Genomic DNA, 27,101 nt, shown 5'->3' with positions numbered 1-27,101 from the left:
GGGACAAGGCCCTGTGCATATAGGTGTCTGGAACAGGAATTGGCACCTGGGTGTGGAGGGTTGGCTGGGTCTGAATTTTTCTGCTTCTCCTGTTCCCCGACGAGTGCAGCCACGATGGGCCCAATGGTTCCTGTGGAGTGGGGAGCTGGGTGCTGTGGTGTCTCCATACCCACCCCAGACCCCAGTTCCTAGCCAGCTTGGGCCAAAAGGAGAGGCTGGACTTTGGATGGTGGGTGTGAGTGCCTTTGCTGAAACTGGCCCCTGCCACCCAGTGGCCGGCATGACAAGTTGAGGCTCTAACCCTTCCACCTCTCACATCTTCCTCCAGGCTTTTCTGGCTTTGTCTGCCCAGCAGCTCCTTGCCAGGAGGAGGAGGAGACACCTAGAGCCTGCGAAACCACAGCTCACCTCGTTGCAGGTGGGTGGCAGTGACAGAGACTGCAGTGCACCAGAGTGGTAGGAGAGCGGCTTCACTAGGAGGGCAGGCGGCTGCAGCCAGGATTGGAGTTCAGGCTTACAGTGATGGATGGGCTGCAGCAGTGGCCAGGTGGTAGGAGCCCTGTATGGAGGGCAGGTGCATTGGCAATGGGCCTAGCTTTGCCCTGCCCCTGCCATGGATCTGGCCCTGTACTGCCATGTCTTGCCCTGTACCTGCCCTACTGTTACCTGGACTGTCTCGGCCCTGTCCTGCTCTGGTCCCATCCTGACCGTGTCTTGGCCCTGTGCTACCCTGTCCCTGCCCTGGTCTTGCCCTGGCACTGGCTCTGCCCTGATCCTGTGCTGGCCTGACCTTTACTCTGGCTCTGGCTCTGGCCCTGCCCCCTGTCCTGACCCTGGTCCTGTCATGACACTGGCCCTGCCAATGGTCATGGTCCTGCTCCTGTTCTGGCCTTGACCTGGCCTTGGACATGTCCTGGCCCTGCTTTGGCCCATCCCTGCCCTGGCCCCACCATGGGCCTGCCTGTTCTGCCCTCCCCTGGCACTGACCTTGCCCTGTCATGGCCCAGTGGTGCCATTGCCCTGCCTTACCCTTCGCTGGTTGTGCCTTGGCCACGCTTGGTGCTGACCGCTCCCTGGACCTGCCCTGACCCTGCCTTAGCTTTTGCCCTGCCCTCATTATGGCCTGGTCCTGGCCCTAGCCCTGGTCCTGCCATATCCCTGGCCCTGCCCTTATCCAGGCCCTGCCCCTGCTGCTTCCCTGGCCCTGGCCTGGAACCTGGTCCTGCTGTGAAGGACCTGCCCTGACTCTGCCATGGCCCTGGCCCTGCTCTGCCTTGGTCCTGGCCCTGACCCAGACCCATTCCTGGCTCTTCCCTGGTCCTTCCCTGGCTCTGAGCTGGCAGTGGTCTGCCCCTTGTCTTGCCATCACCCTGCCCTGCTGTGCTCTGGGTGTGTCATCACCCTGCCCTGGCCCTACTCTGCCTTTGACCTTGCCCTGGCCTTACCTTGGCCCTCACCCTAGTCTTTGCTAGGTCCTGCTCTGGACCTGGCCCTAGCACAGTCCTGGCCCTGACCCTGGCCCTGGTCTTTGTCCTGCCATAGCCCTGGCCCTGAAGTGGACTTGGAGGTGTCCTGGCCCTGGCGTGACATGTCTCTGCCTTGGCCTGTCCCTCCCCTGCCCCTACCATCGCCTTGCCCTGCTCTGCCCTGTCCCAGTACTGACCTGGCTGTGCCATTTCCCCACCCTACCCTGCCTTGGCTGTGCCCTGGCTCGGTTCTGTCCCTGGCCCCGGCCCTGCCCTGGACATGCTCTGACACTGCCTCAGCCTTGGCACTAGCCTGTCTCTTTCTTGGCATCAGCCCTGCTCTCTCTGTGGACCGGCTCTTGTCCTGTCCTGCACTGGCCATACCATGGCCTGCCCTGCCCTGCCCTGACTCAGCCCTGGCTCAGCCCTGGCCCAGCTCTGGCCTTGGCATTGCCCCGGTCCTGCCATATTTCTTGCCCTGTCCCTACCCTGGCCTTGGCCCTGACCCTTACCTTGCTCTGGCCCTGCCCTTGCCCTAACGCAGCCGCTGGCCCTGTCATGGCCTTGCCCTGACCTGTCCTGGCCCTGGCCCTTCCCTGCTTGGGACCTTGCCCTGGTTCTACCCTGGCCCTGGCCCTACCCTTGCTTTACACTGCTCTATTCCTTGCCCTGACTCTGGTCCTGTCACTGGCCTAGCCCCAGCCCTGTTGCTGGTCTTACCATGGCCCAGACCCTGCCTTGGCCCTGCCTTGACACTGTCCTGGACCCTGGCTGTGCCAAGAACCTGCACTGTCCTTGCCCTTGTTTTGCCCCTGCCCCAAACCTGGTCCTGCCCAGGTCATGGTCATGGCCCTGGCCCTGGCCCTGCCCTGGCTGTTCCCTGGCCCTGCCCAGGTCTTGGCACTGGTCTGGCCCTGCCCTGTCTTGGCCCTATGCTTTGCTGGCCCTGCCTTGGCTGCCATCGCCCTGCCTTGGCCCTAACATGGCTTTGACCCTGCCCTGGCCCTATCTTGACCTTCACCCTAGCCTCACCTAGGCACTGTGTTGGACCTGGCCATAGCACAGACCTGGTTGTGGCCCTGGCCCTGGCCCTGCCATGGCCCTGTCCCAGACCCTAGCCCTGCCAGGTACCTGTCCTGGCCCTGCTCTGGGCCTGGCTTTGTCCCTGGTTCTTAGATGACCCTGGTCCTGCCCCTGCCCTTGCCCGTGCCCTTGCCCTGGCACTGGTCTTGGACATGTCCATGGTCCTAACCCTGGCTCTGCCCTGGAGCTGCCACTGTCTTGGCCCTGCCCTGGCTCTGGCCCTGTCCCGGCCCCAGCCATAGACCTGCCCTAGTTTGTCATGCCGTGACTTAACCTTGTGCTACCCCAGGCCTGCTCCACCCTGTCCTGGCCCTGCCCTCCCTTTGGCCCTGCCCTGACCCCGCCTTGGCCCTCACACTGGCCCTAGCACAGACCTGGTCCTATCTGTGGCCTTGGCCCGGCATTGAGCCCTGCTCCTGACCCTGGTCCTGTCATGGCCCTGTCCCTCCCCTGGCTCTGCCCTGGTCTTGTGCTGACCCTGACCCAGACCTTGGCCCTGCCCCAGCCTTGTCCTAGACCTGGCCATGGCCCTGCCTCTGCCCTGGACTGGCGCTGGCACTGGCATGGACCCTGGGCCTGGCCCTTCGCTACTTAAGGCCATACCCTGGCCCAGCCCTGGTCCTGACCCTGTCCTGGCCCTAATTTGGCCTGGCTCTACCCTGGCATGCTATTCTGGCCCTAGCCCTGACCCTGTCCCTGTTCCTGTCCCTGTTCTGGCCCTAGCCCCGTTGCTGGTCCTGCCATGGCCCTTGTCCTGACATTGCCCTTTCCTGGTCCTGGCTCTGGCCCTACCCAAGCCCTGCTCTAGCCCTGGTCTGAACCCTGGCACTGCAATGGACCTGCCTTGGCCCTGCCTGGACCCTGGCTCTGGCCCTACCTCTGCCCTGGCCATACCCTTGCCATGGCCTGGACCCTGGTCCTGGTCCTTATCCTGCCCCAGCCATGGCCCTGGCCTTGCCCTGCCTGTGCCCTGTTCTATCCTGGGCTGGCCCTGCCATGGCCTGGTCTTGCCATTGCCGTGCCCTAGCCTGCCCTGCTTGTGCCCTATATCTGCCCCGACCTTTGCTGTGTATTGATTGTAGCCTTGACTCAGCCCTGGACCTTCCCTGACCTTGCCTCAGCCCTGGCAGTACCCTAGCCTTGCCTTGGCATTTGGCCTACTCTCTGTATGGCCTGGCCCTCACCCTGCTTTGCACAGGCCATGCTCTGCCCTGCGTATCCCAGCCTGGGCTGAGCCCTGGTGTTACCATATTCCTGGCCCCAGCCGTACTCTTGTTCTGGCCCTGACCTTGCCCTGGCCCTCTCCTGGCCCTTCCTTGGTCGTGCCCTGCCCTTCCATGCCCTGGCCTTGCCCTTACCCTGCATTGGCCCTGCACTGTTCCTGCCCTTCCCTGGTACTGCCTTGGCCCCAGCCCTGCCTTCTCCCTGGCCTTGCCCTTGCCCTGCCCTGGCCTGACCCCAGGCCTACCGAGTCCATGAAATGGCACTGGACCTGCCTTGCCATGTTGTGTCCTGGCCCTATATTGTCCCCACCATGCTCTGGTCCAGCGCTTGCCCTGGCCCTGTTGCTAGTCCTGCCACTGCTATGGCCCTGCCCTGTTTTTGGCCATTCGCTGTGCTACCCCAGCCCTGCCCTGCCTTGGCCTTGGCCCTACCATGGCCTTCTCCTACCCTGGCCTGGCCCTACCCTGGTCTTTTCTACCCTGGCTTTGCCCTTCCCTTTTCTTGCCCTGCCCAGGCCTTGCCTTGTCCTGGTCCTGGTTCTGCCCTGGCCCTTCCCTTGCTCTGGATCTCTCTGGTTCTGCCTTCTCCCTGGCCCTGCCCTTGCTCTGGCCCTGTCCCTGGCCCAGCCTTGACCCTGGCCCTGGCCCTGACAATCCCCAGGCCCTGCCCTGGCCCTGCCTTGGCCCTGTGCTATCTTAGTCCTGTCCTGGCCCTGAACTCGCCCTGGCCCTACCCTCACCCTACACTGGCCCTGCCCTACCCTGGCCTTGCCCTGCCCTGGCCCTGCCTTTGGCCTGCCCTGGCTCTGGTTCTGCCGTGGACTTGCCCTTGCCCTGGACCCTCCATGGCCATGTTTTTTCCATGGTCCTTCTCTGGCCTTGCTCTTGCCCTGTCCCCTTTCTGGTCCTGCCATGTTTCTGGCCCTGCCCTGTCCATGTCCTGGACCTGGCTCTGGCCCTGGACCTCCCTGTCCCTGCCCTGCCATACCCTAGCCCGTTCCTTGTTCTACACTGACCCTGCCTTGCCTTGGCCCTGTGCCACCCTAGCCCTGCCCTGGCATTCTGCTGGCCCTGGCCTTGCCCTGGCTCTGGTTCTGCCCTGCTTCTGGCCCTGGCCTTGGTCCTGTCGTTTCCCTGGCTGTGACCCTGCCCCTGGTTTATCTCTGGCCATGACCCTGCCCCAGTTCTGTCGTATCCCTGGCCCTGTCTCTGTTCTGTCCTAGCACTGGCCTTTCACAGTACTTTATGCTTAGTAAGGGCTCCATAGTGTCTGTGAGTTGAATGTTGTATTCATAGTATCTGCCAAAACAGAAAGAAAAAAATTCTGATGATGAGAAGTTAAAGCTTTGTATATAACATGCCTTGAATTGTAATTATTAGTTGTATTAGTTATCAGTTATTAGCCTGTTATTTGTTGTATTCCATATAGGTCATGGTTTTGTACGCATAACTCCAAACCATTGATACTGTTAAAAGAATATGTGAATATATGAAAGAATGTGTAAACGTTAAGAATGTATGAGTATCTAATGACCTTTTCAAATTAATTTTTACTTTTAGCTCTATTAGATTTTTCTCAGTGTAACAAATGTTTATGCCTATGTAATTAAGGGCATATTTCCTGTACTGAATTTTCATATTACCTAATTGAAAATTATATAACGCAAAAATATAATACTATTTTTAGGCCAGGCATGGTGGCTCATAACTGTAATCCCAACATTTTGAGAGGCCAAGTTTGGAGAATCATTTGAGGCCAGGAGTGGAAGACCAGCCTGGGCAGCATAGTGAGACCTTGTCTTTATTAAATAAATAAATAAATAAATAGGTTGGGCACTGTGGCTCATGTCTGTAATCCCAGCATTTTGGGATGCCAAGGCAGGAGGATTGCTTGAGCCCAGAAGTTTGAGACCAGCCTGGGCAGCATAGCAAGCCTCCATCTCTACAAATAATAAAATATTAACCAGGTGTGATGGTGCGCACCTGGGGTCCCAGCTACCTGGGAGGCTGAGGTGGCTGGTTTGCTCGAGGCTGCAGTGAACTGTGAATGCACCACTGCATTCCAGCCTAGGCCACAGAAGAGGACCTTGTCTGTAAATAAAGAAATAAGTAAAAATATAAATAAAAAGAAGTAAAAAGAAATATAAGTAAATATAAATACATATAAATATAAAAATGAATACATGAAAACAATTTTTAAATTTAACATCAGTGAGGGCATCCTATCCATTTCATTTCATGATTCCATTACATCATTTCAGTTAGATGAAATGATCAGATGACTTGAGATGAGGTGAAATGATGAGATGAAATGATGAAATGATGAGATGAGATGAGATGAAGTTTTGAGATGAAATGGTAAGTTGAAATGATGAGATGAAGTGACAGAATTGAAAAGAAATTGAAAGGAGATGAGATGAGATGAAATGAGATGAAATGATGAGATGATGAGATGAAATGATGAGATGAAATGAAATGAAATAATGAAATGAAATTGAGATGGGACGAAATAATAAGTTAAAATGATGAGATGAAATTGGATGAACGAGATGAAATGAGATGAGATGAGATGATGAGATGAAATGATGAGATGAAATGAGATGAAAAATGATGAGATGAAAAATGAGATGAAATGATGAGATGAAATGAGATAAATGAAATAACGAAATGAGATGAAATGAAATGAAATAATGAAAGGAAATTATGAAATGTAATGATGAAATTGAAATGAAATTGAAATGAGGTGAGATAAGATGAAATGATGAAATGAGATGAGATGAAATGAAATGAAATGAGATGAAATGAAATGTTATGAAATGAAATGAGATGAAATATAATGAGATGAAATAAAATGATGAAATGAAATAATGAAATGAGATGAAACGAAATAATGAAATGATGAAATAATGAAATGGAAATCAAATGGAAATGATGAGATGAGATGAAATGATGAAATGAGATGAGACGAAATGATGAGATGAAATGATGAAATGAGATGAGATGAAATGATGAGATGAAATGAGATTAAATGATGAGATTAAATGATGAGATGAGGTGATGAAATGATTAGATGAAATGATGACATGATATGATGACATGAAATCAGATGAAATAATGAGATGAAATGACAAGATGAAATGATGAGATGAAATGATGACATGAGATGAAATGTAATGAGATGAAATGACATAATGAAATGAAATAATGAAATGAAATGATGAAATGGAATAATGAAATGGAAATGAAATGGAAATGATGAGATGAGATGAAATGAGTTGAAATGATGAGATGAAATGAGATGAAATGCTGAAATGATGAGATGAAGTGAGATGTGATGAAATGATGACATGAAATGATGACATAAAATGATGAAATGAGATGTAATGATGAAATGAGATGAGATGAAATGAGATGAGATGAAATGAAATGGTGAGATAAAATGATGATATGAAATGATGAGATGAATGATGAGATGAAATGAGATGAGATGAGATGTTGAGATGAAATGATGAGATGAAATGATGAGATGAAATGAAATAATGAGATGAAGTGAAATAATGAAATGAAATTGAAATAAAATTGAAATGAGATTAGATGAAATGATGAGATGAAATGATAAGATGAAATAATGAAATAGAATGATGAAATGATGAGATGTGATGAGATGAAATGAGTTGAGCTGAAATAATGAAATGAAAAAATGAAATTGAAATGAGATGAGAAGATATGAGATGAGATGAAATGATGAGTTGATGAGATGATTAGATGAAAAGAGATAATGAGATGAAATGAAATTAGACGAAATGTAATGAGATGAAATGAAATGACATAATGAAATGAGGTGAAATTAAATGAGATGATGAAATTAAACGATTAAATGAAATAATGAAAGGGAAATGATGAGATGAGATGAAATGATGAGATGAAATGAAATCAAATGAATGATGAGATGAAATGATGAGGTGCAACGAGATGAGATGTAATGATGAGAGGAAATGATGAGATGTAATGAAATGAGATGAAATGAATGAGATGAAATGAAGTGAGATGAAATAATGAAAGGAAATTGAATTGAGTTGAGATGAGATGAGATGAAATGATGAGATAAAATGATGAGATGAAATAAGAAATGGTAAGATGAAATGATGAAATGCTGAGGTGAGATGGGATGAAATGATGAGAGGAAATGAGATGAAATGAGATGAAAAATGAGATGAAATGAAATGATGCGATGAAATGAGATGAAATGATGAGATGAGGTGAGATGAGATGAAATGATGAAATGAGATGAAATGGTGAAATGATGAGATGAGAAGAAATGATGAGATGAAATGAGATGAGATGAAATGATGAGATGAAATGAGATGAAATGATGAGATGAAATGAGATGAAATGAAATGAGGTAAAATGAAATGAAATAATGAAATGAAATTGAAATGAGATGAGATGAAATGAGAAGAAATGACATGAAATGATGAAATGAAATGATGAAATGATGAGATGATGAGATGAAATGATGAGATGAAAAATGATGAGATGAAATGAGATGAAATAAAATGAAATAATTAACTGAGATGAAATAAAAAAGATGAAATGCAATGATGATATTGAAATGAAATTGAAAGATGAGATGAAACGATGAGATGAAGTGATGAAATGTTGAAATGAAGTGATGAAATTAAGAGATGTGGTGAGATGAAATGATGAGATGAAATGAAATGAGATTAAATGATGAGATGAAAAATGATGAGATGAAATGAGATGAAATGATGAGATGAAATGAGATGAAATGAGATGAGATGAAGTGAGATGAGATGAGATGACATGAAATACGAGATATACCTAATGCTAAATGACGAGTTAATGGGTGCAGCAAACCAACATGACACATGGATACATATGTAACAAACCTGCACATTGTGCACATGTACCCTAAAACCTAAAGTATGGTAATAAAATAAAATAAAATAAAAAAGAAATAATGAAATTAGGTGAAATAATGAAATGAGATGAAATGAAATAATGAAATGAGATGAAATGATGAGATGAAATGTTGAAATGAAAGGATGAAATGATGAAATGAGGAGATGAAATGATGAGATGAAATGAATTGAGATGAAATGATGAGATGAAAAGTGATATGAAAAATGAGATAAAAATATGAGATGAAATGAAATGAGATATGAAATGACACAATGAAATAATGAAATGAAATTAGATGAAATGAAATTAGATGAAATGAAATGAAATAGTGAAATGAAATGAAATAACGAAATGAAAATGAAATGGAAATGAGATGAGATTTGACGAAATGATGAGATGAAATGGTGAGATGATACGATGAAATGATGAGATGAGATGGGATGAGATGAAATGATGAGATAAAATGATGAGATGAAATGATGAAATGAGATGAAATGATGAGACGAAATGATGAGGTGAAGTGATGCACTGTCAGGTGTGTGTCTTCATTTTCCCAACCAAAAAAAATTATAATTCATTAATTTTAATTTTATTATTTAAGAATATTCTTAAGAGTTGAAGGAAAAATAATATCTGTACATTATGGGTTGCAATCTAAGTATAAATAATACATAAATATAATAAAACTTACGCAGAATATGTTTTGGAATCGAATATACCATGCTTCTGTGATGACAGTTATTTCATGCTGGTTGTCACAATTTTACATGAAAAACTAATGAAAAAATGTTTTTAACTGTTTCTAAAAATAGCAGTTTCCAAAACAGTTTTACTTCCGAAATATGAAAAGGATGACTTTGTGTTCCCTAATCTGATGAGATTTTCACACTCTGCACATGATAGTTGTTAGATTTTTATTGTGTTGATAAATTGTGTATCAAAAAATATCAAATTTACCTCTTAAATTAGGATTTTTAGGTGATATAGGCAGAATGGAAGGCAAGTTTTATAACTTTGTCTAAATGAACTTTCTAAATGCCTGAATATTAAAAGATAGCTTGTCTATAAATCACAATGTATATATTACTGTATGACCTAGGACCATTCAAAACTGTTATCTCTGATAACATTATATTGTGCCCAATATAAAACAGATGTAATAACACCTCAAACTTAAATCCAGGCATTGCCATTGAGTATCTTAAGAATATGCAGCAAAGGTGCTTTTAAAAATACAAGCTAGTGATTGTACTAAATTTGTAAATCACATAGGATAGTGGGTCATTTTAAGAATATTATTTCAATCTATAAACGTGGATGTCTTTCCTTTTTTGTGTTTTCTTTAATTTCTTTCATTAATATTTGTCATTTTTGTTGTAGAAATCTTTTACTTCCTTGGTTAAATTTATTTCTAAGTACATTTTTGTAACTACTGTAAAAGGAATTGCTTTCTTAATTTCTTGTTTCAGCTAGTTTACTATCAATGTATAGAAATGCTACTGATTTTTGTATGTTGATTTATATCCTGCAACTTTATTCATTTCATTTATCACCCTAAGAAGCTTTTGGTAGAGTCTTATTTTTTTCCATGTATAAGATCACATTGTCTTTAAACGGGGACAATTTGACTGTCTCCTTTCCAATTCAGATGTCCTTTATTTCTTTCTCTAACCTAATTGTCCTGGCTAAGACTTTCACTATGTGAAATATGATTGGTGAAAATAGGCATCCTTTTCTTGTTCCAGTAAAATTATTTTCTTGTTCACAGTAAAATCTTTCACCTTTTCCACATTCAGTATGATCTTAGCTGTAGATTTGTCCTTTATGTCCTTCCGTGTTAAGGCATATATTTTCTATACTAAATTGTTGAGAGGTTTTTTGTCATGTAAGAATATTTAATTTTGCCAAACGCTTTTATTGTTTATTAATTTAATCATATGGTTTTCAGTATATATCCGAAGGAAAGAAAATCAGTATATCAAAGAGTTACCTGCACCCCCATGTTTATTACAGCACTATTCACAATAGCCAGGATATGGAATCAACATAAGTGTCCATCAACAGATGAATAGATAAAGAAATGTGACATATATGTATAATGGAATGTTATTTAGTCATAATAAAGAACAAAATCCTGTTATTTGTGGCAACAAGAATGCAAGTGGAGGGCATTATGTTAGGTGAAATAAGCCTGGCATAGAAACATAAACACCACATAACTACATGTTCTTACTTATGTATGGAAGTTAAAATTTTTAATCTCATAGAAGTAGATAACGGTAGAGTTCTGGTTACCATATCCTGGAAAGAGTAGGAGAAAGAAGAGTATAAGAAAAATGTGGTTAATACGTACAAAATTACAGCTGGAGAGAAGGAAGAAGTTCTAGTTCTCTACAGCATTATTGGGTGACTGTAGTTAACGGGAACTTATTTTGTGTTTTCAAATAACTAAAATAAGGAATATTTGAATATTCTCACTGCAAAGAAATAATACATGATTTAGGCAATGGATATGATAATGACTCTGACTTGATCTTTACGCATTGCATAAATATATCAAAATATCACTCTGTACCCCATAACATGTACATCTATTATATGTCAATTAAAATAAATTTAAAAGAGAAAAAATGAGGTAAAGGTAAATGTACAGAATTTAATTAGTTTTTCTTCTATAAAACCCAAGAGTCAGTACCAAGAAGAGTCAATTTGTTAGTTTTCTAAAATAAAAATAAAAATGACCAAAAAAGAGCAATATCCAAGAAAACGTTGAAAATGAAACACAACATTTAGTAAGAATAGAAAACTTGGGCACTGTATCACCCTGTTCCTAGATACCGGTTTACTGGTGGCCATTTAAATAGAATTTTATTCCATCTAATTCATATATACTCCCAGAGTTTGAAATTACGTTTTACCTACAATAAATGAGATAACACGTGTAAATTATATGGTACTCTGCCTAACTCACGTTAATAATACATGTTAGCACCAAACTTTTAGTATAGTACTAAATAGTACTTTAAGTATAGTACTAAATAGTACTTTTTTAGTATAGTACTAAATAGTACTTTTTTAGTATAGTACTAAATAGTACTAAATTTACTAAATTTAGTCAAAGTACTAATTTCTCACATTGCAATTTCCTTCAAAGACATGAAAACAACCTTTCTAATGACTCCTTGTTCATCAAGATACCTCTTCAAATTATTCTATTTGTTTCATTCAGTATATTATCTGTGTATACCGATATTACACTCTTTTTTTTTTTTTTTTTGAGATGGAATCTCATTCTGTTACTGACACTAGAGTGAGGTGGCATGATCTCGTTCACTGCAATCTCCACCTCCCAGGTTCAAGCGATTCTTCTGTCTCAGCCCCCCAAGTAGCTAAGACTACAGATGCACACCACCATGCCTGGCTAATTTTTGTATTTTTAGTAGAGTCAGGGTTTCACCCTGTTGGCCAGGTTGGTCTCGAACTCCTGACCTCAGGTGATCCACCCACCATGGCCTCCCAAAGTGCTGGGATTACAGGCGTAAGCCACCGCACCCAGCCTGATATTGCACTCTTGGATTGTGAACACTGAATATCTTTTTGAAAGATTGCACCTCTTTACCTCTTTGTGCTTCAGAAATTATTTTCCTTCAAGTGTTGTAAGAGTCTAATGAAGAATGAAGGTCATGTTTTATCACTTTTGTCCTTACAGATTTCAGACATGCTGAAACTGATTGGAGTATCATTTGCTACCAGATAGATTAAGTGTCTCTAGTTGTAGGAGTGGATACATCTTTAATGGTATACTTTGGGTTATTGTCTTATTTTTGATGCAGTATTCTATAAATAATTAAACCTGGCATCTTTGGGTGAGCATAGATTTTTCAACTTTGGTGTTATATTGTGTTTGCTTTTAAAAACTGCTTTTGAGGCCGGGTAGGGTGGCTCTTGCCAGTAATCACAGCACTTTGGGAGGCCAAGGTGGACGGATTACCTCAGGTCAGGAGTTCAAGACCAGCCTGGTCATCATGGCAAAACCACGTCTCTACTAAAAGCACAAAATTAGCCAGGCATGGTGGTGCACGCTTGTAGTCCTAACCACTCGAGAGGCTGAGGCAAGAGAATCAGCTGAACCTGGGAGGCGAAGGTTGCTAGGTTGCTGTGAGCCAAGTTCACACCATTGCACTCCAGCCTAGGTGGAAAGAGCAAAACTCTGTCTCGAAGGAAAAAAAAACAAAAACCACCAAAAACTTCTTTTGAATGGAGTTGTAAACACAACTTTTTATGAAAAAAATTAGCAAGTGCATAAGTTCATAATAGAAAAACCGATAATATTCCAGGCACAATTTAGTACTAAAAAAAATTATGTTGAATATTCTGTAATACAACATGCTTTTTCCCTTCATGAACAATTTGTGTTTTACTGAGAAGACTCACTGTTTATGGTAGACATTAGACTACAGATGAATATGTACTTTAAACACTCAGTTGCTTTCTTAATTTTATATCTGCTGCTTTATGCCTCTGTTTATTTTCATTCTTTCCAATGTCCACATTCTAGTAAATTTGAATATTTTAATCCAAGTTTATATACTATTTAATATTGCTTGTATAGTTTAGTATTTTTGAGACTCAAAAAGGTTTACAGAAAGAAGAAAAAGAGATCAACATGTTATCATTTAAAGATCATTTTGAAATCTTGGACCTTTATATTTTAATGAATAAAATGTTAGTAGTTATTAGTATAAAATAATTTATGTCTCTTGGACTTAGCATCCAGCATTTCTTTTTTAATAAAGAAAATAATTATTCTCTTGCAATATACTATGTTTATCTGGGTTTTGAAAAATGACGTTTCGTAATATGAGAAAGCCATTTACATTTTTAAATCTACAAAGGCAAATGGAATGGTACTAAATTATTTACATAATAATGTTTAGATGGGGGCCCTTATAACATTCTTTCTATACTTCCTACGGAGTTGGGGATATGCAATCTTAGAATATTTCTGGGAGCTAATCCTTTAGCTTGATGAATGAAACAAGACTTTTAAATAAAATTAAACTTTCAAATTATCTAGGTAATGGGCCTGTCTTTTAATTCAATGCATATGGAGCATAATGAATTATCCCCTGTTCATTGGGTAGTAAGTTTTCATTCTTAACCTATAATACTCAAAATGTCCTTTAATTTTTGATAGTCATATCATTATCCCTAGGTATTTTAGTTTCTATCTTAAATTCTAAAATAATGTCGAAACAGGAGAAAGTATTCTTTATTACCATATGTATTAAACATCATGGTTTACAAATTTAACTGCAAATGTATCTTTTCATTGCTTCTTGATGACACCCTTCACCCTATCTATATTGTCACTACCAAGTGGTGATTACTTTTCAGGTTCACATACTTGTTCTTTGGAAAAATATCTGTGCCTTATAAAGAATATGATTGTTGGCATTCAAAACCCAGTGAAGTATACATGATTAGCCTGTTGCCTAACTCATTTCTTTAAAACTACACTAATTACCCACATACTCATGTTTTTATTTCCTCATTATTTCTGGAGAAAACAAATACTGCTAACACGATATTTGTAAAAGAGAAAAAAGTCTTTTCTTGAAAAGTGCTTCATTGTAGTATTAACTTATAGTATCAACTTCTTTATAAACTCCGTATACACTTTTTATTCTGAGAGAAATAAAAAAGCTAAAAGTGAAATGAGTTTTTCTACTCTCCATATTATAAGCACCCATCTTGCTAATTTAGGCTCTTTATAGTTAGGGTAAGTTGTGTCATATCGAGGTTACAAAATAAAAAGTATTTTGTCTGGGCCTTTCCTTATTCAGTAATACTGTCAGTTTGGCTTTTTTTGTAGGTCAATTTATTGATCTCAGTATTCTGAAATAATATGTTTACTATATTTTGATAAGCATTTAAAATATTAGATTTATTGTTACTCTTCTGCCTTTATTGGGCTGGAAGAATAATTGTTTCTCTCACTCCACAAAAGCCAAGTTGTAGAGAAAAACACATAGACATTCAACTGCAAAGCAGAGAAACTTGACTATTTTCTGCAATTTTAAAGTGTATATTGAATAAATTAAACCATCTTTTTATTTTCTTTTTTGCTCACTGGAAAATATTAACAACATCAAGTGTGTTATTATAATGTTATCTAGTTAAAAATCTCAAAAAGTTTTCATAATTACCATTTTAAAATATATAAATAGGTGACCTAATGTTAATTTTTATTGTCTGAGACCATGTCTGTTATTTCACTCTTTAAATTCATTTAGTAATGCAGAACCTAGTACTTAGTAGATACTCAAAAATTATTTGCTGAATAAAAAAGGTTAAATATGTAATATATACAAAATGTACTGGACAAAATGCACCAAACAATTTTGTTACACCAGTTTAATGTAGAATATTGCCTTTAAAAGATATTTCAGTTTTCAAGTGTCTACAGTGACTTTTAATATTTGTGCACATATAAAATAATATTTCCAAAAATGTAATCCAGTGGGGACATATACTTTCTAAATTCTAGATTTATAATTTGAGGTTTAAATTATAAAATCATTAAATAAGATGCAAGTGAAATGTAGTCAAATATCCCCTTGGAAAAAAATTAAGAGGCCTCTAAAGTGACGTATTGATATATGTAATTTTACAATCATCCTCAGTTTGCTTTTGTTCTAGCATTAGAACAGATTCTTGTTTATTTGCTTTACATCAAAGATAGAGGTTTTTGTTCCTTTAAGGACATATTTAAAAATCAATCCAAATGGTTTACAATAGAATCATATTTAGTGATAAGCACATAGGGCATGAGGCCTTCCGAAGTAAGTGCAGAGCCAAATCTCATTCATCTGCACTCAATCACATATATTTATTGATAAAATGCTAAGTGGAAAAACATGAATTATGTAAATTCATCTCTCTCTTTTGCGTTTTTAAATATACATACAGTCAAACTGTGATTTACTAATGAACAAGTAATACTCCATTGCACATGTAATGAATTATGTGGCATAAAATCAATATTAATTGTAAAAAATCTATGGCAATAAGGTTAGAAGGAATGTGATATAGCAGTGATTATCCCATAGCCAAAAAATATAGATATTTTTGCCCTCTGATTTTTTCATTGTCTACATTTTCTACAAATAACACAGATAGCTTTTGCAACATTTCATTCCAAATCCTTAAACATGAAAGACAAATTTAAAAATACTCATTTAATATACACCCTGATTTTAAAAATATTTATTATGATTTCTCATGGAGTTTAGGAATATTCAAAATCTACTAAAAGTTATCATGTTCTATGATAACTCTCTGTTGCTTTAAAAAGCAATCTTGACAATTTGCAAGTATGCAGTGGGTATCCAGCTGGGGCCTAGATATACTCTTGGGGACTGATGTCAACCTGGAGGCTGATGTCCACCTGGGACTAGCTATTCAACTGTGGCAAGGTATCCACCTTGGGCCGAGTTTCCACTGGGACCTGATGTCTACCTCTCTCCAGGGTGTCCATCTGCGGCCTGATGTTCACCAGGCACCTAGGTATCAACTTGGGGCTTGATGTCTACCTGTCTTCAGACTGTTGGCCCCTATGGGTCAGGGACCACGAGATCATTTTCAATACCATACGCTGGGCCCACCAGGGCATCTGGCACATAGGACTAATGCTAAGGGCAGAGTCGCTGAGTGAATAAATGGGAGGATGTCAAATGCCCTTTCCTGCTTCTGGCCACCTCATAATGTGGAGATTATTCACAAGAACAGGAAATGCATGACCTCAGCATGACTCCCCTGGCTCCAGATGCATGAGCAAAGCTCAGTGGGTGCCAGGAACACAGGAGGCTGTCCTCCACCCACCCAGCCAGCATCAGCACCGCAGCCTCAACAGGAGCATCACAGAACAAAACAGGAAACTGCATTTAGGAGTCCTCAAGTTGCTGGCTCTCCAGGGTCCCAGGAGGCAAAGGAGCAGGATCTGCAGGCTCCAGGGGCAGTAAGGAGGACCTCAGTAGCCTCTCTTGTCCCCTCTTTGCCTCCAGCTCCTTGGGTGTGCAGTTCACTCTCCAGATATCCTCAGCTCAGCCAGGGCAGCAATTTCCCCCAACTTCCAAATGAGGTTTGATCTTGTTCTGGGACTTTTGACACAGGGTCCAGTGCCTGGGCACATTCTGTCCTATCCCAAATCATTTACCCAAACCTCCAAGCCTCTCTCTGCTCTGCAGGACCCCCAGGAGTGAATAGCTTTTTCCAAGTGTCTCAGCACAAATGGGATCATTCATAAAAAATCAAGGTCAACAGACACTTTCTGAGCATGTGGAACCCTGTGGTTTCATGCTCTAAGCACCTCACATTATTTACAGGAGAAAACGGAGGCTTATTTTCCTGTAGCCGCTGTCTACACTAGGGTAAGTGGGACTGTCCTAGTTCCAGGTGCCCACAGAGGTGGACTGCAGGACCCCAGTTCTGTCCTTTCAAGACTGTGCTGGGCAAGGCCCTGGCCCAAGCAGAACCCTGGGAATCTTGTGGAATCTCCTGCACATGCTCTGGTCCCTTGTCTGAGCCTTTCTCTAAAACTCAGCACATTGAATAGGACTTGCTGGCTACACGTAGGTCAAGGGTGTAACCCCCATATCTCTAATTCCTCACAGAATTCACGCTATATTCTCCCACCCACCCTGTTCTCAGACCTCTAGACTCGGAGAGGTGATGGGCTACTGCCTGGTAACTCTATCTGGATATCTAAGAGCATCCCCCACATAGCAAATTATGCCAACACTCTGTACATCCACCACCCACAAACCCATGCCAGTCATAATGCACATATGGAAATTGAATACTTGGATTGTCATGGTTGGTGTGTTCTCTCCGCAGTCCCATATGCAGAAAAAGGCAAATCATAAGCAAAAGATTATTAGGTTGGTGCAAAAGTAATTGCAGTTTTTGACGTTACTTTTAATGGCAAAACCCACAATAACTTTTACACCAACCTAATAGGAGAGCGTGAAATGAACAGGTCTGGTTTGTTGTGCTTTTCTATTTTCTATTTGTTCTTGTTTGTTTCTTTCTGTGTATCTTTGATAGTTTGGAGGAATTTGTGAAAAGAACAGGGATAAACATTTTTTCCTGCTATTTTATGACCAATTTTTTTAATCTCTGTTACATCTCTAGTAATATCTTTTTCAAAATTCTGTGTTTCATTTATGTACCTTATGTTTTTAATTAGTGTTGCTGCTAATATCAAAAATTATTTTCTTATTTTAATTTTTATCTTATATTATTTCTTTAAGTAGTTTATATTCTTAAATTTGTTATGCTTTTTGTTTACTTATATGCTTTTTCTAGGTTTTCAGGTGGATGATTTAGTTGTTTTATTAGATTTTCAATTTTTTCTAAAAAACATACTTAAAGTTAGAAATATACCTCCAATTGGTGCTGGCTTTGAGGAATACAATATGATGTTGATTATTTAGAATGCATTGATTACTCCTTGGTTGTCTAATTCATCACCTACATTTGAAAACATGACTAAATTTATATTCTTTTGTTGAATGTACATTTGTATACTTTTAGATAAAGCTTATTGACCATGTTATTTATACTTTTTTCAGCTTTTTTACTTTTGTCTTTCAATATTTCTGTACTAGTTAACTAAAGAACTAATTACAATTAATTTTCCACCTATTTTCCCAATTTGTTTAAATTAAAATTTCAAAGTTATACTTCTAATCATATTTATGTTACAGATTTTCATATTTTCTGATCAATTTTTCTTTACCACTGTTCCTTATAAAGTCATTTTTGGTATCCTGTGATTGACCCTTCAAATGGTGATGAACAGAAATAATAAAGCAAATGAAGCACGATGATAAGAAAAAATGAGAAGACAAACAAATCAATGTGTCCATTTACTTGAAACTTAACTGCATAAGCACAATGATAACAAAAAAAAACCAGAGTTATTTTTCAAAACTATATAGAAAGTGAGATTACACACATGCACATACACACACACACACACACACACAGAGATACAGGCCCCGGATAAAGACCAGGCTCCTCAAGAACTCAGGCCCCGGGTGAACACTGAACTCCAGATGTACATTAGGCCCCAGGTTGACTCTCAGGCCCCAGATGGACACCAGGCCGCAGGAAGGTAACCAGGCTCATGGTATATGGCTCCAGGTGGATACCCAGGATCCAGGTAGAAATCAGGGATAAGTGGGCAACAGGCCCCAGAAGGATACCTAGGCCCCTAGTGACCTCAGGCCCCAGGTGGACAGTAGGCCACAGGTGAACTCCAGTCTTCAGGTGGACCTCAGGTCCCAGGGGAAATACAGGTCTTAGGTTGACCACTAGGCCACAGTTGGACACAGATCTTAGGTTTACCCCTAGGCCCCTGGTGGACACTTGCCCCAAGTGTCCAGTATCCTAAAAGCTAGGAAGGGAAGCCCCACTGGGCACCGTGGCCGGGCCTGCCATGTCTCCTTGTTCAGCTGCCACATTCTGAGGGGGATGGTGGGAGGTGTTAGCCCACAATCTAGGTTTTTGTTACTTCATTTTATTTCACCTCCACTGAGTGCTGACTCTCCTCTCACCTAATAGATTTACTCTCATCTGCAAGTGGTTCAAATGTGAAGGTTTACAGAAGATTTAAAGAGTGTTATCACAGTTGGGATGATTTAAACTAACAGTACATGTTGCGTTTTAAAATAATAAGTCCCAGAGGATGTGTAGGTTGTGGAACAATGACAAATTGTCAACATTGCTTCCCCTACGTGCTGTTTCCAAATAAGAGATTTTTGATTCCCTACTGATGTCGGATGAAGAGTCTTGAGAGTGCAAGCAAAATATCATTTTTTTAAGTAAGGGCCCGTTAGTGTCTTAAATATGCAGAGCTGAGTCTGCCGATGGAGGGTGAGGGGTTTGTTCGAAGCATGGTGGAGAGTGGTCTTGGATCTCACCTGCCGGCCCGTCCATCCTGTACCCTCTCAGCCCGCGTGCCCAAGCCCCACCTTAGGGTGCACCCCTTCACAGGGCCACATAGGCCCTAGTCCTCACCCATGGGGACATCTCCAAATGCCGCAGCAACACCTTCTGTCCTGGCCTAGGCCAGGGTCCCAGTATCTCCAGGGGGCCTGGCATCCAGGCATTGTTGAGCCCCGGCCCAATGTCAGGCTCCAGGCTACCCTCTGGGACCTGGACATGGGGGACAGCTGCACGAGGACTCACGCCTGGCTTTATGTGTAGCACCAGGAAAGACACTTTAATCATATTCATTTGTTGCTACACAAAACCTCTGAGGTGAGTGCCATCCCCATGTCACGGATGGGAACAACAAGACTTAATAAGGTTAAAGAGCATGCTGATGGTTGAATCCTGGTCAGGAAATCAGAATTGGAGTCCGTAGACCCCTACCTGTGACCTCTGTGGCCCGAGGATCCTCTCACACTGGGTTTGTGTTTGCAGCATGTCCTGTCCTTCCCTAAGGGTCTCAGGTTCTGAGGCATGGTGAGGGCTGCTGGAGCCCATCACTGAGCTGCAGAAGGAAATACTAAAGCTAGCCATGCCACCCTCCAGGCAGACACAGGTGGGGTTGAAAATCGAGATGGGGCAGCGCTGCCAGGAGCAGAGGGAGGCAGGTGGAGAAAAAGCCACCGAGGAGGGGCTTCCCTGCTACCGCTTTCCAAGGCCATTTCCACTTTCTGGGTGGCATATTGGGGCAGCTCCCACAGTCCACCCACACAGCCAGTCCCCAGGGACACAATCGCCAGAGATTGTTCATCTTGGTGACAGGCCCTGTGCCTCTCCAGGAGTCTCTGTGTGTGGGTCCTGCCCAAGTAAGTGTGATATGTCCTTGCTGTCCTCAGCCCAGGACCCTGCCAGCATCTTCCTTTCTGGCCAGGGTCAAAGCTTTGTTGACCACATCCAGGATAGGGTGGCCAGCTGGCCCTTGGAGAGCCAGTCATTCCAGGTGAGATGCCTTGGATCTCCCGGCTGGGTGAGGGTTGTTGAGGCGACCCACTAGCCCATCTAGCTCTCCTCAGAGACTCCTCATGTGCCTCGGGTGGAGGGCAGAATGCTCCATCCCCAGGCTGCTACCCTAGTCCTCCAGGCAGTGAGTGCCCTGGGCTGGCTGGAATACAGGTTGGCCTGGACCATCCATCTAGAAGAAGCACAGACTAAGGGAACCCCTCTCGTCCTGCTGACTCCTGCCTCCACGATTCTGGGGGCCCCATCTGGTCAGCCCATGCATTGCCAGCCCTTCTCTAGCAGGGACAGGACAGACAGCTCTCCTTTAGCCAATTCCTAAAGGGGGTTTCCAGCACATTTTGAGGAAGGGCAGCAACCCCTGCCCTGGCTGCTGCTGGATCACCCTCCAAGAGAGATGGAGCAGAGCCCTTCTATCTGGCACCCACTGCGGCAGGAGTTCCAAAAGCTCTACCGTCCGTGCTGCTTACTCTGGGCCCTCCATGCAAGGAAGCAGCTCCTGCAGCAGGGAGGTTTTGGGGGTCCACTAGGTTCCTCCTCAGCCTAAACCCTACCAAAGCTTCAGAAGCCAGTTTGCCTGGCCCTCTTTTCATGGTAAGGATGAAGGGATGAAAAGCAACATTTTTCTAACACCTTCCCACAAATGGCTGCCTCTCGGGAATAATTCTTTCTGGTAATATACTTGTAAAACATTTGGACATTAACACCCAGACAAGAGTGGATGACAGGTCACAGACTAAAAATATCCACACCTGGGCCGTCAATTGCCTGATGATTTGGTACCCTGCGTGGTGGTGTCCTGCCAAGAGTTTTATTTGTGGCCAGCCTGCGGGCGTGTCCTTCTCCCTCCTCCCTCTGCACCAGAGCAGCCTCATCCTTTGGCAGGGGCTGGGGGTCACATACAAGGTGGGCTCCTAATCCCAACACCCATGAGGTCCCCCCAGTTGGTCGAGGTGAGTGCATGCTTAAGGCAAGCTTGCCAAGGTGCCCTATAGCCAGGGGAAGCTCCTGTGAGGACTGGGCATGACAGCTCTGCACAGGGTCCACTCATGACAGTGATATAACCCTGCTGCTGATGGACTAAGGACGCCTTCTTGAACAGAGGTGCCCCAGCCATCATCTTCCTCCAGTCAGTGCATCCTGACCCCTCTGCTACACTGAGCAAGGTCTTCTCAAAGAGGGTCCCTTGTCATGCAGGGTGGGGGTGTGACTCTAGGTCCTAATGGCAGGCCCTTTGGGGTGACTGGTGCTGAGATATGGCCAGAGTTGATCTTTCCGGAAGGATGGTGTATGGGGACGCTGAAGGCCCTGCAACAGTGGTCTTTGTGAAAGCCCTTCCTTCAACAAAAACATCCACATCGCAAGAGCTCAGTGCCTCCAAACTGCTCAGCCCACGTAGATAAAGTCATTTACTCCCAAAGCCACTCTACAGGTGAGGAAACGGAGGCAAGGAGAGACGGGGTCTCATGCCCACCCTTGAGGAGAGGGGACGGGGGTCTTAGCCTGGCCTTGACTTTCCACTGACAGTGCCGATCAGGGTTCAGAGTCCTTGGACCTCATTTCTCAGCAGTTTCTGGGGGCAGCCTCTTTGGGGGTCCTTCCTTGGACCCTGCTGAGAGAGATTTTCCTGCTACTCCATTGGGAGGAATCTGAGCCAGTGCTCCTGTGTGGACAAGAGCCATGAATTGTGTGCTGAGCTCACACGCTGGGGGCGGGAGGCCCAGTAGCCCAAGACTCCAGTTCCCACCCAGCATGCGTGTGTCCCGACACGTCTGAGCTCCCGGGAGATCCACAGCCACGTCGAGCCCCTTTTCTGTCTGGCTGCCTGTGAACATGTGTCCCATACCCCATAGCTCTGAATCTCTTGGGGCCCAGTGAGCCCGGGGCCCTGGGGCTGTGTGGGTGGCCTTGATTTCCAGGTGCCTAAAGGATGAGATCCTGATAGGGAACTTCCCAGGAGGAGCTGCATAAGCTGAAGCCTGTGGCCATGGACAGTGGGGCCAGAGCTGAGGGAGAGGATGAATGGGCTACAACATCAGCCAGGCTAACCATTCTAGTCTTGAAGCCACAAAATAGAATGGAATTTTGCCATCCAGTGCACCCTGTTTAGGCTTTGCCTCTCCCTAGGCCTGGGGTATTAACTACTCTTCTCCACTGGCTCTCAAAGCCCTCAGCCCCAGGCCGCTCCCAGGAGGATGTAAGGCCCAGGATCCACGTGGACCCTGAAGGAGTTCTATTCCCCTGTGCTGGGAACTTCACCTCACAGGTATGAAAATCAAGGACCTCTGTGGACAGAGATCCCCAACACCTTCTACCCAGGGAAGGAGAAGGGCCACACTTGGGCAGTGTCTTCCTGGGCCCCGACGGGTAGCTGCTATTGTCATCCAGGTTTAAGTGAGCCACTGCTGTGTGGTGATTGGGCTACAGACTCATGTTCAATCTGTCTAGGATTCAGCCCTGGCTGCCTCCCCGAACCTCTTAGCCGTGGCCACACTGCCTCACAGCAAGACCAGAGCTGCCCCCAGACAGAACCACTCAATACCTGAATCACCAGGGCTCAGGCACAGCCCAGGACTCAGGCAATTGCTGGCCTCCTTCTTGGGGGACCGCCCCGGGGAGACTGGTGTCAGCAGGAATTTTCCACTCCAGGGAGGGTTGGCCTGGGTGAGGTTTGGCTTGTCCATTGGTGCTGCCAATCAAGGAAAAGCCTCTCCCCAAGGCATGAAGGGTGGAAGCTCAGGCTCAGAGGGTACGTCTGCTACAATTGTTGGAATTGCAAATGACAGAAACTACAAGCCAAACCGGCTTAAGCCGAGCTGTACCAATGTACATAGGCAGGAAGGAGCTAGGGCAGATGTGGATACCACAGGGCTCCATGAGTCCGTGAGCACCCACCAGCTCTTCCCTTCCTACTTAGCTATCTTGGGTTCCATCTCAGCTCCCAAGGCAGCAAGAAGGTGGATGGCCTCAGCCCCACCCTACCCAGCCTCCAGGCCCCTAAGGAACAGCAAAAGGCCTGGCAGATCTTGTTGGCCAGCCAGGGACATGAAGCAGGCAGTTGCATTGGCATAGTCAAGGCCTCTGCCCAGGAAGTGGGGGCAGGTCCCGCTCCCCCTGCTGGAGGGGCTGGGGAATGAGTGAAGAACCTGCTCAGAGGGCAGCTGGGCCCATCTCAAGAAGGGAAAAGGACGCTAGGAGGCAGGAAGGCCACATCCTCCTGAGATTGTCTGTATTGAGCACCCAGGCTTTCTGGCACCCAAGCCAAAAGACTGGTCATGAAGTCGTCTGCATCCCACTCTCCAAGGCCCCCAAAACCCAAATGCCACAGAGACCAGGCCCACTGACAGTGGAGGACACATGCCTCAGAGTCCTGGTGCCCCCTGACCAGCAAGCCTTAGGTCCTCAAATGGGAAGTCAGACACTGTAGTTACCATGGGGGCAACCCTAGGACAAAAGCACTGGAAGAAGGGGCTCACAATCATTGGCCTGCTGCGTGATCATGGCATGGTGCAGCCACTGTACCTGTGCCTGGATCACAACCCTCTGGAGACACTGGATCTCCATAATTCAGGAGAGTCCTCTCCCAAATGGGACATTGGAGCAGTGTCCATCCTGGGACCTGCTGCAGTCAGCCCTAAAGTATTTTCTGAGCCCTTCTCACACCAGACCCTGTAGAAATCCATTGAGGGTAACTAGAGGAGGCCGTGGGTGGTGCCTGGGCACATGTCCCATGCCCTGCACAGGGCAGGCACACAGTGGACCATGGGCAGGTGTCTGAATAGCCAACCATAGGGCCACCCTGAGGACTGCAGGCAGCATCTCTGACAGCCCAGTTTTGGCCCACACCCTAGGCAGGTGGAGCACAAGGTGCCTGCATGGCCATCACAGAGAAAGGGCTAAAGACAGGAAGGGGTGAGGTTGGGTTCCCAGGTCTCAGCCTCCAGAAAGACCCTTTGCAGACCTTCCCACTCTGCTTAGCCCCTATCCCCTAAAACCCCTCCCATGCAAAAGGGATTTATAAGAAATTGTTCCATGCGATGGAGCCAAGATGGCCGAGTAGGAACAGCTCCAGTCTACAGCTCCTGGCATGAGTGACGCAGAAGACGAATGATTTCTGCATTTCCAACTGAGGTACTGGGTTCATCTCGCTAGGGATTGTTGGACAGTGGGTGCAGGACAGTCGGTGCAGTGCACCGAGCCTGAGCCTAAGCAGGGCAAAGTATCGCCTCACCCTGGAAGTGCAAGGGGTCAGGTAATTCCCTTTCCTAGTCAAGGACAGATGGCACCTGGAAAATCAGATCACTTCCAGCCTAATACTGTGCTTTTCCGACAGTCTTAGCAGTGGCACACCAGGAGATTATGTCCCGCGCCTGGTTCGGAGAGTCCTATGCCCATGGAGCCTCCCTCACTGCTAACGCAGCAGTCTGAGATCAAACTGCAAGGTGGCAGTGAGGCTCGGGGAGGGGCGCCTGCCATTGCTGAGTCTTGAGTAGGTAAACAAAGTGGCCAGGAAGCTCAAACTGGGTGGAGCCCACCGCAGCTCAAGGAGGCCTGCCTGCCTCTGTAGACTCCACCTCTGGGGGCAGGGCATAGCCAAACAAAAGGCAGCAGAAACCTCTGCAGACTTAAATGTCCCTGTCTGACAGCTTTGAAGTGTAGTAGTTCTCCCAGCACACAGCTTGAGATCAGAGAATGGACAGACTGCCTCCTCAAGTGGGTCCCTGACCCCCAAGAAGACTAACTGGGAGTCACCCCCAGTGGGGGCAGACTGACACCTCCCATGGCCAGGTACTCCTCTGAGACAAAACTTCCAGAGGAACGATCAGGCAGCATCATTTGCTGTTCATCAATATTCGCTGTTCTGCAGATTCCACTGCTTATACCCAGGCAAACAGGGTCTGGAATGGACCTCCAACAACCTTCAACAGACCTGCAGCTGAGGGTCCTGACTGTTACAAGGATAACTAAGAAACAGAAAGGAGATCAACACCAAAACCCCACCTGTACGTCACCATCATCAAAGACCAAAGGTAGATAAAACCACAGAGATGGGGAAAAAACAGAGCAGAAAAACTCAAAATTCGACAAATCAGAGTGCCTCTCCTCCTCCAAAGGAACGCAGCTCCTCACCAGCAAAGGAACAAAGCTGCACAGAGGATGACTTGGACGAGTTGAGAGAAGAAGGCTTCAGACGATCAAACTTCTCTGAGCTAAAGGAGGAAGTTTGAATCAATGGCAAAGAATTTAAAAACCTTGAAAAAATATTAAATGAATGGCTAACTAGAATAACCAATGCAGAGAAATCCTTAAAGGACCTGATGGAGCTGAAAACCATGGCACGAGAACTACGTGATGAAAGCACAAGCCTCAGTAGCCGATTTGATCAACTAGAAGAAAGGGTATCAGTGATGGAAGATCGAATGAATGAAATGATGTGAGAAGAGAAGTTTACAGGAAAAAGAACAAAAAGAAATCAACAAAGCCTCCCAGAAATATGGGACTATGTGAAAAGACGAAAACTACATCTAATTTGTGTACTTGAAAGTGACGGGGAGAATGGAACCAAGTTGGAAAACAATCTGCAGGATATTATCCAGGAGAACTTCCCCAATCTAGCAAGGCAGGCCAACATTCAGATTCAGGAAATACAGAGAATGCCAGAAACATACTCCTCCAGAAGAGTAACTGCAAGACACATAATTGTCAGATTCACCAAAGTTGAAATGAAGGAAAAAATGTTAAAGGCAGTCAGAGAGAAAGGTCGGGTTACCCACAAAGGGAAACCCATCAGACTAACAGCTGATCTCTCAGCAGAAACTCCACAAGCCGGCAGAGAGTGGGGGCCAATATTCAACGTTCTTAAAGAAAAGAATTTTCAACCTAGAATTTCATATCTAGCCAAACTAAACTTCATAAGTGAAGGAGAAATAAAATACTTTACAGAAAAGAAAAGGCTGAGAGATTTTATCACCACCAGGCCTGCCCTGAAAGAGCTCCTGAAGGAAGAACTAAACATGGAAAGGAACAACCGGTACCAGCCACTGCAAAAACATGCTGAATTTTAAAGACCTTTGAGGCTAGGAAGAAACCACATCAACTAACAAGCAAAATAACCAGCTAACATCATAATGACAGGATCAAAATTCACACATAATAATATTAACCTTAAATGTAAATGGGTTAAATGCTCCAATTAAAAGACATAGACTGGCAAATTGGATAGAGTCAAGACCCATCGGTGTGCTGTATTCCGGAAATCCATCTCAGGTGCAGAGAAACACATAGGCTCAAAATAAAGGGATGGAGAAAGATCTACCAAGCAAATGGAAAACAAAAAAAGGAAGGGATTGCAATCCTAGTCTCTTAAACCAACAAAGATGAAAAGAGACAA

The 27,101-nt window shown here is 44.5% G+C and overlaps 1 protein-coding gene across 1 annotated transcript; it reads left to right on the top strand.

Annotated features, from left to right (window-relative positions):
* The first annotated feature begins 114 nt into the window (after positions 1 to 114).
* On the top strand, positions 115 to 4,916 carry LOC101176379 (inverted formin-2-like). The gene is made up of 4 exons (XM_012503521.2): positions 115 to 149; positions 3,748 to 4,268; positions 4,519 to 4,588; positions 4,877 to 4,916. Exons 1-4 carry the CDS (start codon positions 115 to 117, stop codon positions 4,914 to 4,916), a joined length of 666 nt encoding a protein of 221 aa, XP_012358975.2.
* The last annotated feature ends 22,185 nt before the right edge of the window (positions 4,917 to 27,101 follow it).

The sequence above is a fragment of the Nomascus leucogenys genome, chromosome 19 (assembly GCF_006542625.1).
Source record: "Nomascus leucogenys isolate Asia chromosome 19, Asia_NLE_v1, whole genome shotgun sequence".
In the NCBI taxonomy this organism is placed as follows: Eukaryota; Metazoa; Chordata; class Mammalia; order Primates; family Hylobatidae; genus Nomascus; species Nomascus leucogenys.
Note: the sequence above shows the minus strand (reverse complement) of the source record. Positions and strands in the feature narration are given on the sequence as shown.

Excerpts from the sequence above, each read along its gene's own strand:
- LOC101176379 (XM_012503521.2), top strand. The coding sequence starts at position 115 with ATGGGCCCAATGGTTCCTGTGGAGTGGGGAGCTGG. Across the intron at positions 150-3,747 it reads CCTGTGGAGTGGGGAGCTGG|GCCATGCTCTGCCCTGCGTA; the intron begins GTGCTGTGGTGT and ends TGCTTTGCACAG. Across the intron at positions 4,589-4,876 it reads TGCCCTGGCTCTGGTTCTGC|TCTGGCCCTGGCCTTGGTCC; the intron begins CGTGGACTTGCC and ends TTCTGCCCTGCT.